Raw genomic sequence first — 14,117 nt, 5'->3', positions numbered from 1 at the left:
GGTCTGGAGTCACATGTAGATCAGACCAGGTAAGGATAGCAGGTTCCTTCCCGAAAGGACATTAGTGAACCAGATGGGTTTTTCCAACAATCAACAATGGATTCATGTTCATCATTAGACTGTTAATTCCAGACATTTATTGATTTCAAATTCCACCATCTGCTGTTGGGGGGGATTTGAAACCACGTCCCCAGAACATTATCCGGGCCTCTGGATTAACAGTCTAGTGATATTACCGTTAGGCCATTGCGTCTCCATGGACCTGATGAGTCGAATAGCCTGCTTCCACACAGTAGGGATTCTGCGATTCCACAGAACAGAACTTCTTTGAAAGTCCAGTCAGAGATAGACGGGTGATTAAGAGCGCATTTGGCACGCTTGCCTTCTTTGCTCAGATCATTTGAGTTCAGGAATTTGGATGTCATGTTCAGGTTGGACAGGATGTTGGTGAGGCCACTTTTGGAGCACTCTGTACATTTCTGGCTGTCCTGCAACAGGAAGGATATTATTAAATTGGAGAGGGTGCCAAAAAAATTTAGAAGGATCTTACCAGGACTGAAGGGTTTGAGTTTTCAGGACAATTAAAAGTAACTACGTTGGTAACTGTCTGAATGCACATGCACATTTAGAACTGGATGAAGACAAGTTTCCTTTCATAAAGATATTGGTAATCCAAATGGGTTTTTACAATAAATGTGTTGTTTCATTGTCGAAGCTTGTTACTGTGGATGTTGGCTCATTAATGTTAGTATGGGAGTGGCTGAAAATAAGTTACAGGTTTGTTCCCTTGTTATTGCCGAGTACTTATGTGAGGCTGATGGTGATGTTTGTACTATTACTGTCTGTATTCTACGATGTGGTATTGCTGGTGAAGTTTCAGTGTTGCTAAAATTTGATTTGTTTCTTTGAATATTAAATATTAATGAGTTAACTTTTGCATGTTACATAGAACATAACATTACAGCACAGTACAGGCCCTTCGGCCCTCAATGTTGTGCCGACCTTTCATACCGATCTCAAGCCCATCTAACCTACACTATTCCACGTACGTCCATATGCTTGTCCAATGACTGAAATGTACCTAAAGTTGGCGAATCTACTACCGTTGCAGGCAAAGCGTTCCATTCCCTTGCTACTCTGAGTAAAGAAACTACCTCTGACATCTGTCCTATATCTTTCACCCCTCAAATTAAAGCTATGCCCCTTCGTGCTCACCGTCACCATCCTAGGAAAAAGGCTCTCCGTATCTAACCCTCTGATTATTTTATATGTCTCAATTAAGTCACCTCTCAACCACCTTCTCTCTGATGAAAACAGCCTCAAGTCCCTCAGCCTTTCCTCATAAGACCTTCCCTCCATACCAGGCAACATCCTAGTAAATCTCCTCTGCACCCTTTCCAAAGCTTCCACATCCTTCTTATGATGCGGTGACCAGAACTGTACACAATACTCCAAGTGCGGCCGCACCAGAGTTTTGTACAGCTTCACCATAACCTGTTCATGTTCATGGTAACAAAAATTTGATTGCTTGGCTTTGAAATTTATTTTTACCTTTAATGGGTAGCCATGTTTTCTGCAAACACAATGATCGTTATAAAAAATACTCTCCAGGTCCTGACTGCTCATTGCCTGCGAATCAGCCTTTTTGGGATTGGAAAGAATATGAGGTACCTATGCTTGCCCGGGCATCTCATAAGGCTGTCGTCAGTGGTGATATCATGTGGGTTATTGGAGGCTACGTGTTTAATTACTCAGAGTACCAGATGGTTGCAGCGTGAGTAAGCTAAATCTTGGCACTACTTTTGAACTTTTTAAGGAATCTCTTATTGTTTGGTTTGTTGTCGTTCTCATGCTGTCGTCTCTTTTCTGAATTGACTTCCTGACTCCGTTCTGTTTGAGCATTGCAGAAATCTATTAATAGCTGCCAAAAAATATACTTGGTTACCTTTTCATAGAATTTTTAATTTTCGCTCTGCAATTGTGTTTTGTTTCACAAGTTTTTAATCATGATCATTCTCAACCTTAATGTGACAGGTCTGCCTGAGTTTGTGCAATTGGCAGCTTCAACTTGTGCAAACGTGCTGTTTCTTAGTTATCCTTCTTGAGATGGCATCATCTATTAAAGTAAAAACTTGATTATGAACGTTCTTAATGGTAATGGTCTGCTTTGCAAATTTATCAGAAACAAATTTTTTAGCAAATGCCCCCTGCTGGCTGTGCTGTGTAAATTAATTTAGAATTTTGATCGTGCCTTTGTTGAGCAATCTTGTTTTATTTAGCATTTCATCAATGTCTAGAATTATAGTATTTACAAAATTTGGTTAGACCCCACTTGGTGTATTGAGTCTAGACCTGGGCGCCACATTTTAGGAAGAATATGTTGACTGTGGAGGGAGTTCGGATAGGTTTATAAGAATCGGTATGTAGACTTCGGGGTTAAGTACAGAGGAGAGATTGTACAAACTAGACCTGTTTTCTCAAGGGTTTATAAGGTTAAGAGATGCTATGCCAATGTCTTTAAGATATTAACAGGAGAAGACAAGATAGATAAGCTATTTCTACTGATTGGGGATTCTAGAACTCAGGGTAAATTTTTAAAATTGAATGTTAGACTGTTGAGATATGTGAAGAAGCACTTTTAAATTTGAGGTAGATAATACTTTTGCTTAAATTTTTGTTAGGAGGTATGGAGAGAAGGCAGGTATATGGAGTTAGGTCACAGATCAGTCAAGATCTCTTTGAATGGTGGAACAGGCTGAAGGAGCATAATGGATTATTCCTATTTTTAATGTTTCTATGACTGAAAGACTGGATGAAGGATCGTGCTAGCTTGCAGTACAGCGATTAGCCTTAGTTTACATTTCCGTGTTCCCTCCCTTCCTCTGTCCCAGATTTGTTTTAATTTTGCATCAGATTGTATTGGAAAATCCAGGCCAGGCAGTAATTGGAATGGCTGTAAGTTTTTATTTCTGTGCTTTTTGCTCACAGATATGATCTGAAGGATCTGAAATGGTTTCCATTGAATAAATCTGCAAATGTGGTCGTTGGGAGATATGGGCATTCTGTGGCTTTGTACAAGGTAACAGATGTATTTTATAGCATTGGCACTTCAGAACAAGAGGCTTGCACTGTTCCTAAGTTTTGATGGTTGTTTTAAATGTACAGTTTGTATCTGGTAGTACGTCTGGTGTTGTCTGTGGGCTGTGCTGTTGCTGCATCTCCTCAAGCTCTGGTGTGCCTGAGCTCCCAACACCAACATGTGCCTCCTGGAAATGGATCATGTCAGTTGCAGACTGATATTTATGAGCCGTACTGTGCCACTGTGACTCAGTAAGTTTTTATATGTTGTGTGGAAGTTGACCATGATTTGTTGAGTTGAAGTGCTTCCTTAGCAAGGAGATCTCTGTTGGGTTTATCCACTTGAAACAATTTATCAGGCTCACCAATACGAGCCAACATTATTTGACATGCGATTTTGTTGTTTCTAGCTAGCTCCGAGATTGCATCCTGCACAGATATTATCAGATCAGAAATCACATGACACAAGGTTACTTTTGGACGATAACCTGGTGTTGTGTGACTTTTGACCTTGGTCATCCTTGTCTAACACCGGCACCTCCACGTCACAGACATTATAAAGTGCAGAAGATTTCAGTTAGTTTATTATATCTGAAGTTAATGAAGCCAATTAATTGAAACTGATTTTACCTTGAGTATTCTACTATTCCGTCTGTCTAATTTGATGTTCCATCTTATTCACATCCAAGTAATTGATAATGATGTTAATTTAGCTTTTCCTCTAACATTTCAGGATAAAATTTATATGTATGGAGGTAAAATCGACTCGACAGGGAATGTCACAAATGAGCTTTGGGTGTTTCACACTCAGAATCAATCATGGATGCAGCTGATTCCAAAGGCTAAGCAACAGTATGCAGTTGTTGGCCACTCTGCACATATTGTGCACTTGAAAGATGGTCGTGTTGTGATGTTGGTCATCTTCGGATACTGTCCGCTTTATGGATACATCAGCAAAATACAAGAATACAATCTTGGTGAGTCCTGTTATGACCAAGGTGGAAGCAATGCAATGTCTCTATCTAGTCGCATTGTGCTGCAAGTTGCAAAATAATTTTAGTTTGTTTATCCAGCTCCCAATATGGAAAATAACGTGCTTTCTCTGTTAGATTTAGAATCAAACAATTCGTGAGCATGATTCATTTAACGAACTCATAATTATTGATTCTGTTAGAGAAGAAAGTTTATTCAAAGTTGCAACAGCTGTCTGGTCCCCACAATTTGTTGTATTAAAATAGTCTCTCCAGATAACACAGAACATACAGAAACAGACCCTTCAGTCCAACCACTCCATGCCACATAAAACCCAACTAAACTAGTCCAATCTGCCATATGTCTGCAAACATTTGCTATTCATGTACTTTGCCAAATGTCTTTTAAATGTTGTAATTGTCCCTACATCCACTACTTCCTCAGGAGGTTCATTCCACGTGGGAACCATCCTCTTAGCAAAAGGTTTTCCTCTCGTCTCTTTTAATTCCTTTCCTTTCACCTTAGAAATGTGCTCACACGTCTTGAAATCCACAATCCCCAACCCGAGAGAAAAGACACCTACTGTTAACTCTATCAGGTCACCTCTCAACCTCCTGTACTCCAATGAGAAAGGAAAGAAAATGATTTTCTCTTTGCGATTCACAGAATCTTGGCTGGCACAGCTTGCTCCATATAGAGAGGGTTTTTCAGGGACCCTCCAGGTGGACAACCAGGTTCCATGTTGCTAGTATACGAACAAAATGGCCGTGGAACCCAGGCAAATGATATGAGAAGTCAGTTGAAGGAATTAACTGAAATTGTGTTATTTCAGGAAGAAAATCATTCTTTCCATTCGACTTGTAAAAAAAAGCATCCACAGTAGTTGAAATTTTTTTCCACAATCCTTCAAAACTGAAATACACAACAAACAATAAAATATGAAGCCTTTGTAATGACAAGGTGAAATCAGCCACAAAAGGTTCATTCCCATTTAAGCAGGTGAAGAAGGTACGTAATATGCTTAAGTAGGAATCATTTTTCAGTGTAATTCTTCTTTGCGCAACATTTCTTTATTCTACAGAAATGTGACTTTGTAACGTTGGTTTCTGTTGGCTAAATAGAATATTACAAGTGCAAAATTATCTGGATTTGTTTCTAAAGAAACTTTGTGGCATCGATGAGAAGAACTCTTTAATTGAAAATGGCAGCTTCAGTGTGTTGCTTAGAGATCAGCAGTAGCTTGGGAACTGCTTGTCTGGAGTTGGGGTTAATATGAAGATTTCTGGTAGTAAACTGGTAAATGTGTGTCTAGAAATCTGAAGTAAATTTGTTCCAAGATTCTAATCTTAATCAGCAGTAGAAAGGTGGTTCTAGAAACGCACATGTTCTACAAGTAGAAGGAAAAGACCTTTACCGTAATTGCCTTAAATGTTAAAAGCTGCTGTCGATTTTTGAGTGAGCACTACTTGGAATCTGCATTCATGTTTGTTGAAGCTGTTGCCCAGGTCATGTTGCTATGTGAATTTGCCAGTAAATGTACACTGTGTTTTGTTAAGCAAACCACATGAAAGTAAAAAGAAATACAATGCTTGGATCAGATTCTGATTTGTATGACTGAAAAATAAAGTGCTCATTTCTCTTGAATGTGACTGAAAATTGTAGCAGTTGCCTTCAGAGAGTCATGATGCACAATTATGTATGATTTCCTCGGCAATTTGGGAGCCACTGACCTTTCCTGGAATGACCTTGTATGAGCTGCTATTTCTTGGCCATGGCTGCTGGTTTCTCTTGATTGAATCAAACAAATTGTTCCATTTCATCATGGGATTTATTATTGTGGCTATTTGGATCTTACTCAATTTGATGTTACGTGCAGATTGTTTAGAATAATACTAGATTCAAAAAAAGTCTGCTTGTAAAGTTATTTATAATTTGAGCATAGGGTAAATAAATTGAAATATTTTCCTGAAATAGGTAGTTGGGATACATGACAGAGTAAGCCAAATTCAGCGATAATGGAAACTGCAGATGCTGGAGAATGCGAGATAACAAAGTGTGGAGCTGGATGAACACAGCAGGCCAAGCAGCATCTCGGGAGCACAAAAGCTGATGTTTCGGGCCGAGACCCTCCTTCAGAAAAGGGGGATGGGAGAGGGTTTTGAAATAAATAGGGAGAGAGGAGGAGGCGGATCGAAGATGGATAGAGGAGAAGATGGGTGGAGAGGAGACGGACAAGACAAAGGGGCGGGGATGTCAGCTTTTGTGCTCCGAAGATGCTGCTTGGCCTGCTGTGTTCATCCAGCTCCACACTTCGTTATCTTGGATTCTCCAGCATCTGCCATTCGCATTATCTCTGATTTCAGATGTTAGTTTGATGCTCAGAATTTTTTTTATCCCTGTAAAAGGTGAATATTTATTCTCCGTCTATAATTGCTGTTGAAATAGTGGCACTGAGCTGTTTTGAACTGTTGCAGCCCATGTGTCGTAGCTATACCTAAGGTGCTGTCAGGGAGGATTTTCCATGATTTTGGACCAGAAACATTGGTTGAGTGGTGATATTGTTAAAAATCGAGATGGTGTATGATTTGGAGTGGAGCTGACACATGTGTTATCTGCCTTCTGTCGTTCTCTTTCTCGGGCAGAAATCATGGATTTGGGAGCTCCTGTTGAAGAGGTCTTGGCATTTTGCGGTAGTGCATTTTGTAGCTGGTAGACGCTAAAGCATAGTTGGTCCAGGTTGGATGGAGTACCTGTAAAGTGGGCTACTCTGTTCTGAATGTTGAAATGGGTGCAATTGGACCATTCAGCCAAGTGGGCAGTGCTCCATTGTGCTTGTAGATTCAAGCTTCCATGAGTCAGAAGTGAACCAGTCACAACAGGATTTCCAGTTATGATTAACGATGGTAATCAAAATATTTGGTCCCTCTTATTCAGTATCTTATCAATGGTGATATCTCTGTCCCAAATTCTATGTGAATGACTGTGAGTAAAGGTACCACTTTGAAGTAATATGTAGTCCTGTTCCGAACAGGTAAAGATACATGGGATATACTGCAAACAAGTGGGGCCTTGGTTCAAGGAGGATATGGTCACAGCAGCGTTTATGACCCTAACACCAAAGCAATTTACATTCATGGTGGATACAAAGCTGTTAGCGCTAATAAGTATGGCCTTACGGATGACCTGTACAAGTATGATGTGGATGTGAGTACTTGGTAAGTGTTTTCAATGAAATTAAATGCACGTGATTGATATTTTGCCCCTAGCCTTGCCTCAGGTCACATTTGCCTTCAATTCAGTCATGATTAAATTTTCATTCTGAAAAACACACAGCCTGTTCATGAAGAGAAATGATAAGCTCAGTGAACTATACAGTAATGCAAGATTGGTCATTTTGAAATACAGGGTCGAATCATGGGCAAAATAGGAAACGACAGCGTAAACAAATGAAATCAGCATTGATTTATTTGAGTCCGTACATCTGATGTTTTAATGCCATTGATTTTTTTTCTTAAGAAATTGAAAGGTACATTAGATGGAAGGAATTCAGTTGGTGACCTACACATATATTTCAAAAAGAATGCCATAGGATGTATGCTTTTTGTTAAAAGAAAATCCTGAAAATCATGAAGCATGGCTTCATGAAAGGGAAAGTCTGGAAGTCTTAGTGCCAGGTGTAAGTGAGCCTGGTATGGAGGGAAGGCCTTATGAGAAAAGGCTGAGGGGCTTGAGGCTGTTTTCGTTCGAGAGAAGGTGGTTAAGAGGCAACTTAATAGAGACATAGAAGACGATCAAAGGATTAGATAAGGTGGACAGTGAGAGCCTTTTTCCTCGGATGGTGAGTATTTGTTAGTTTTTCAAGGAAGTTTGAACCAGAGTGCATGGAGAGGAATCAGTTGATGTGTTGTTTCTGGAATTGCAGAAGGCATTTGAAAGGTACTCCGCAAAAGGTAAACCCACAAGCTAAGAACCTATGGTGTGGAGGCAGTATATTTGAATAAATAGGTAAGTGGCTTGTGGGCCGGAAGCAGTGAGTGGGGATCAGGGTTTTTTTTAAGGTTGGTAACCTGTGACCAATGGGGTTGAACATTGATCAGTGCCGGGACTCTGACTGTGATCGTTTGCAATAACTGTTAATGACTTGGAGGAAGCAAGTTGATGTACATTAGCTGAACTTGAAGAAAACACTAAAATAGGTGTGAAGACAAGTTGTGAGAGGGGTACAAATAGTTCAGAGGTTGAAGAACTGGGCTAATAGTTGGAGTATAATATGGGAAAATGTGAAGTTGTTCATTTTGTTACTTAAATAGAAAGAAACTGTAGAAAGCTGCAACACAAATTGACTTGTGCATAAAAAACAAAGCTAGCCCACAGGTGCAGCAGGTAATCGGGAAGGCTGATGGAATGTCGGCCATTATTTCAATGTGTTGGAGTATACAAGTCTGGAAGTCTTAGTGCCAGGTGTAAGTGAGCCTGGTATGGAGGGAAGGCCTTATGAGGAAAGGCTGAGGGGCTTGAGGCTGTTTTCGTTAGAGAGAAGAAGGTTAAGAGGCAACTTAATAGAGACATAGAAGACGATCAAAGGATTAGATAAGGTGGACAGTGAGAGCCTTTTTCCTCGGATGGTGATGGCGAGCTCGAGGGGACATGGCTTTAAATTGAGGGGCGATAGATATCGGACAGATGTCAGAGGTAAACTCTTTACTCAGCAAGTAGTAAGGGCTTGGAGTGCCTTGCCTGCAACAGTAGATTCGCCAAGTTTAAGAGCATTTAAATGGTCATTGGATAAACACATGGATGATAATGGAATAGTGTAGGTTAGACGGACTTCAGATTGGTTTCATAGGTCGACCCAACATTGAGGGCTGAAGGGCCTGGACTGCGCTGCTGTGTTCTAGACCACATCTGGAGTACTGTGAACAGTTTTGATAGCAGTCATTAAGGAAAGATGCCATTTTATTAGAAGCAGAGGAGAATCTAAAACCAGAGGGCGTAGTCTCAGAATCGAGGGGCACCAATATAAGACTGAGGTGGGGAGGAATTTCTGCTGAGGATTGAGTCTTTGGAACTTCTTGCCACAGAGAGCTGTGGGAGCAGAATCCTTGTGTATATTTCAGGCTGAGATAGATTTTTGATCAGTCAAGGAATCAAGACTTATGAGGTAAGGGCAGGAAAGTAGATGTGAGGAATGTTGGATCCTGTTGAAAGAAAGAGCAGGTTTTCGTGGCTGAACAGCCGACTCCTGCATCTCTTTCTTAGGGTGACCAATTACTGGTAGATGAGAATAAGAAAGTAGGTTGGAGCAATGCTTGACTTTGCAACATTCTTTCCTATGTTTGTGGCCTTTGGGTGAGTCTGTATTTATTCAATTTCCAAGCTTGTACTGTGAAGATGCTCAGCTGTGATGTTTAAAGACATCCATGTAAGAACAGGATACGAGGCTCGACTCATCAGTCGCCCGTTCTGATGTCGCACATTGAAAAAGTGCGATGACTTCCTCGGACGACAGTTACGGGATACGACCAGTGGGGTCCCGTTTGTCGTCCAATGATTCCTCGGAGCGGAGAAACTACACCAAGTTCTTCTCAGCATTTAACACATTAATAATGTGTTGCCAAGATCTTCTATACTCCTCCACTTCTTGCCTTCAACCAACTGCCAAACCTTAAACAGACCATTGTTTACAGCAAACTACTCAGACTGAAGGATAACATTGACAGTAGCAACAACCCTGTTGCAGCATCTCTGCAAGACATGTCAGGTCATGGACATGGATGCTGCCATCACAAGTAGGAACACCACCCACCACTGCATGGCAACTACTCATGTGACTCGGACAACATTGTCTATCTCATAGGCTACAGGCAAGGATACCCTGAGACATGGTATGTTGGCAAGAGCATGCAGATGCTATGACAATGGATGAATGGACAACGTGGAGCAATCATCAAGACAGGGATGTTCCCTCCCAGAGGGGAACACTTCAGCGGTCAAGGACATTCGGCCTTGGATGCTCAGGTAAATGTCCTCCACGGTGCAGAGCCGCTGAGTAAAGGCTGACAGCCAGTGAGGAAATGAGCCAAGGGCGGCCTCAACCGGGACCTCAGTAAGGCATCTGATAAGGTTCCCCATGGCAGGCTGATGGAGAAAGGGAAGTCACATGGGGTCCAGTGTGCACTAGCTAGATGGATTTAAAAAAAAACTGGCTAGGAAACAGGAGGCAGAGAGAAGTAGTGGAAGGGGGTTTCTCAAATTGGAGACCTGTGTCAGTGGTGTTCCACAGGGATCTGTGCTGGGACCACTGTTGTTTGTGATAAACCGAAATGATTTTGGAGGAAGGTGTAGATGGTCTGATTAGCAAGTTTGCAGATGACATGAAGATTGGTGGAGTAGCAGAGAGTGAGCGGACTGTCAGACATTACAGCAGAATATAGATAGATTGGAGAGTTGGGCAGATAAATGGCAGATGGAGTTCAATCCAGACAAATGTGAGGTGATGCATTTTGGAAGATCTAATTCGAAAGCGAACTATGCAGTAAATGGAAAAGTCCTCGGGAAAATCCATGTACAGAGAGATCTGGGTGTTCAGCTCCATTGTTCCCTGAAGGTGGCAACGCAGGTCAATAGTGTGGTCAAGAAGGCATATGGCATACTTGCCTTCATTGGATGGGGTATTGAGTACAAGAGTTGGCAGGTCATGTTGCAGTTGTATAAGACTTTGGTTCGGCCACATTTGGAATATTGTGTACAGTTCTGGTCGCCACATTACCAAAAGGATGTGGATGCTTTGGAGAGGCTGCAGAGGAGGTTCACTAGGATGTTGCCTGGTATGGAGGGTGCTAACTATGAAGAAGGGTTGAGTAGATTAGGATTTTTTTATTAGAAAGACGGAGGTTGAGGGGGGACCTGATTGAGGTCTACAAAATCATGAGGGGTATAGACAGGGTGGATAACAAGAAGGTTTTTCCCCCCAGAGTGGGGGACTCAATTACTAGGGGTCATGAGTTCAAAGTGAGAGGAGGAAAGTTTTAAGGGAGATATGCGTGGAAGGTTCCTTACGCAGAGGGTGGGGGGTGCCTGGAACATGTTGCCAGTGGAGGTGGTGGGCGCAGACACGTTAGTGTCTTTTAAGATGTATTTGGACAGGTACATGGATGGGCTGGGAGCAGAGGGATACAGACCATTAGAAGGTAGATGACAGGTTTAGACAGAGGATCTCGATTGGCGCAGGCTTGGAGGGCTGAAGGGCCTGTTCCTGTGCTGTAATTTTCTTTGTTCTCTGTTCTTTGACCTTGGATTCATGTGATACTGCAGGTGACCCCAGTACACGTATGCGTACTCCCCTACTCAATTCCCTCACTCCCCGTCTACCCCTGTCTCCCACAGATACATTGTATTTTGTGCAGAAATCAAACAATTGCAGATAACGTGGCATTTTATAAATTTCCAATTTAGAAATGAAACCTGTCTCAGTCCAAGTTAAAACGTGGACAGATTCTGAACAAGGCCTCGCACAACTAAAATGCATTGCCTGACCTGAGATGACACCGCTGGTATTCTGATAAAACCTTCAGTTGTCTCAGGGCAGTGACTTAAAAGAAATTCTAGGATTTACATATTAATCAGTTGAAACGTACATTTCCTTCCTAACTGAATAAGGATTTAACAGACATCTTAGGTATTTCAAAACAATTGCATCAGTTCTATGACCCATTGACCATTCACTTATAAAATCTGTGTCTGATGCTACTTCTCTCACTGTCACCTCAAGAAGCAGCAAGGGTCTGAAAGCTTGTGTTTTCAAATAAACCTGTTGGACTATGACCTGGTGTCATGTGATTTTTGAACTTGATTCTCTCTGGAGCCATTTTTCAGGAGACCACTGTAAATCAAAAACTAATGATAAATTTCAAACACAGTGCATTCCAACACTAGCCTGATGTTAACACAAAGAGCAAAACAATTTCTTCGAGAACAGCTGCAGGTCACTGGTTACTAAAAACTGATCTAACATCGGAATTTTGGCTATTACTGATTATCCAATAATGTCAGAGAGTGAAAGCAGATTAAGGGATGCCCTTGCACAATTGGAATCAAACTGAGATTATAGACAAAAACCTAAAAAACCACGGATGCTGTAAATCAAGAAGAAAAACAAATTATCTGGAAAAGCTGAGCAGGTCTGGTAGCATCTGTGAAGGAGAAAATAGTGAATATTTTGGGTCAGGTGACCCTTTCTCAACTGAGATTATAGACCTTCAGAATACAAGATAACTGTGTTGTTTTGGAGTTGTTTATCCATTTGCTGCCAGGAGAACCAAGTCTTCAGTGATATGCAATATGCAATATTCCAATGTTTTCTATTTTTTATTTTGTAGCACGTTGCTTATATTTATATAAAGGTAGTAATTTTTTATCCACTGGTAATGTGTTAGTTTAAGGAAACTTACTTTGTTAGAGTCATGCAGTGTTTCATTGGATGGGTGTCAGTCATGTCTGACCATGTATCTCCATTTGTGGGATATCTGTAATAGTTGTACGATCACTGGGGATGTATCAGTATGACAGGTAATTCCTAAGCAGATGCCAATATTTGATAGGAATTCTGTGAATGTTTACTGACTTAAGGGAAAGGAGCTCCTGGGAATGAATTTTTGTTTGCATTGTCCCAGACATTTGAGATTGCAAAGAGATTCCCCTTGTGATTAAAAGACATGCAAATGTTTTCAAACTGCTGTTTTAAAATGGTCATGCCTTGTTAAAGAAATATGGAATGATATCCATTTCTTCTCCATTTCAAAAGGACAATCTTGAAAGATCGAGGTTTCTTCCGTTACCTGCATACTGCCATTATTGTAAGCGGAACCATGTTGGTTTTTGGTGGGAATACTCACAATGACACTTCAATGAGCCATGGAGCTAAGTGCTTCTCTTCGGACTTCATGGCTTATGATTTGGGTAAGCTGCTGGATACTTTATTGATTATTATGTATTCTGATTCATTTGTAATGTTTCTGAACTTGCATTTTAACTCTGTCCCTTTGTAACCCGCAACATCCTTCCGCACTGTCCACTACTCAACCGACTTCAGTGTCAGCCGCACATTTATTAACCCATCCTTCGCCCTCATCCAGGTCATTTGTCAAAATGACAAACAGCAGTGGCCCCAAAACAGATCTTCGTGGTACACCATAGTAACTGAACTCCAGGATGAGAATTTCCCATCAGCCACCACCCTCTGTCTTCTTACAGCTAGCCAATTTCTGATCCAAACCGCTAAATCACCCTTAATCCCGTGCCTCTGTATTTTCTGCAATAGCCTACCGTGGGGAGCTTTATCAAATGCTTTACTCAAATCCCTATATACCACATGAACCGTTTTACTCTCATCCACCTGTTTGGCTACCACTGCAAAGAACTCAGTAAGGTATGTGAGGAGCGACCTACCCTTCACAAAACCATGTTGACTATCGCCAATCAAATTATTCCTTTCTAGTTGATTATAACTCTTATCTCTTATAATCCTCTCCAACTCTTTACCCAGAACTGAAGTGAGGCTCACTAGTTTATAATTACCAGGGTTATCTCTACTCCCCTTCTTGAACAAGGGGACAAAATTTTGCTACCCTCCAGTCTTCTGGCACTATTTCTGTAGACAATGACGACATAAAGGTCAAAACCAGAGGCTCTGCAATCTCCTCCCTAGCTTCCCAGTGAATCCCTGATAAATGCCATCTGGCCTGGGGGACTTAGCTATTTTTTTACACTTTCCAGAATTGCTAAGACCCCTTTATGATCCTCAGTCCCGTCTAGTCTAATAGCCTGTATCTCAGTATACTCCTTGACAACATTGTCTTTTTCCTGTATGAATACTGATGAAAAAATATTCAGTTAGCGCCGCTCCTATCTGTTCTGACTCCATGCACAACTTCCCACTACTGCCCTGGACTGGCCCTCATCTTGCTCTAGTCATTCTTTTACTCCTGACATACCTATAGAAAGCTTTTGGGTTTTCTTTGATCCTGCCTGCCAAAGACTTCTCATGTCCTCTCCTGGCTCCTCTTAGC

General features: G+C 41.3%; 1 protein-coding gene across 3 annotated transcripts in view; it reads left to right on the top strand.

Moving 5' to 3' along the window:
* Positions 1–14,117, top strand: part of atrn (attractin) — a 361,852-nt gene that overhangs the window by 86,057 nt on the left and 261,678 nt on the right. For all 3 annotated transcript variants that reach the window (XM_059650378.1, XM_059650382.1, XM_059650379.1), the window contains exons 6-10: positions 1,612–1,774; positions 2,989–3,079; positions 3,812–4,055; positions 7,082–7,265; positions 12,854–13,008. In XM_059650378.1, the coding sequence (XP_059506361.1) occupies positions 1,612–1,774; positions 2,989–3,079; positions 3,812–4,055; positions 7,082–7,265; positions 12,854–13,008 (837 nt within the window). The remainder of the gene's footprint in view (positions 1–1,611; positions 1,775–2,988; positions 3,080–3,811; positions 4,056–7,081; positions 7,266–12,853; positions 13,009–14,117) is intronic.

The sequence above is a fragment of the Stegostoma tigrinum genome, chromosome 1, assembly GCF_030684315.1.
Source record: "Stegostoma tigrinum isolate sSteTig4 chromosome 1, sSteTig4.hap1, whole genome shotgun sequence".
Lineage (NCBI taxonomy): Eukaryota > Metazoa > Chordata > Chondrichthyes > Orectolobiformes > Stegostomatidae > Stegostoma > Stegostoma tigrinum.
The sequence above is the reverse complement of the archived record's forward strand: the minus strand, read 5'-3'. Positions and strand labels throughout refer to the sequence as shown.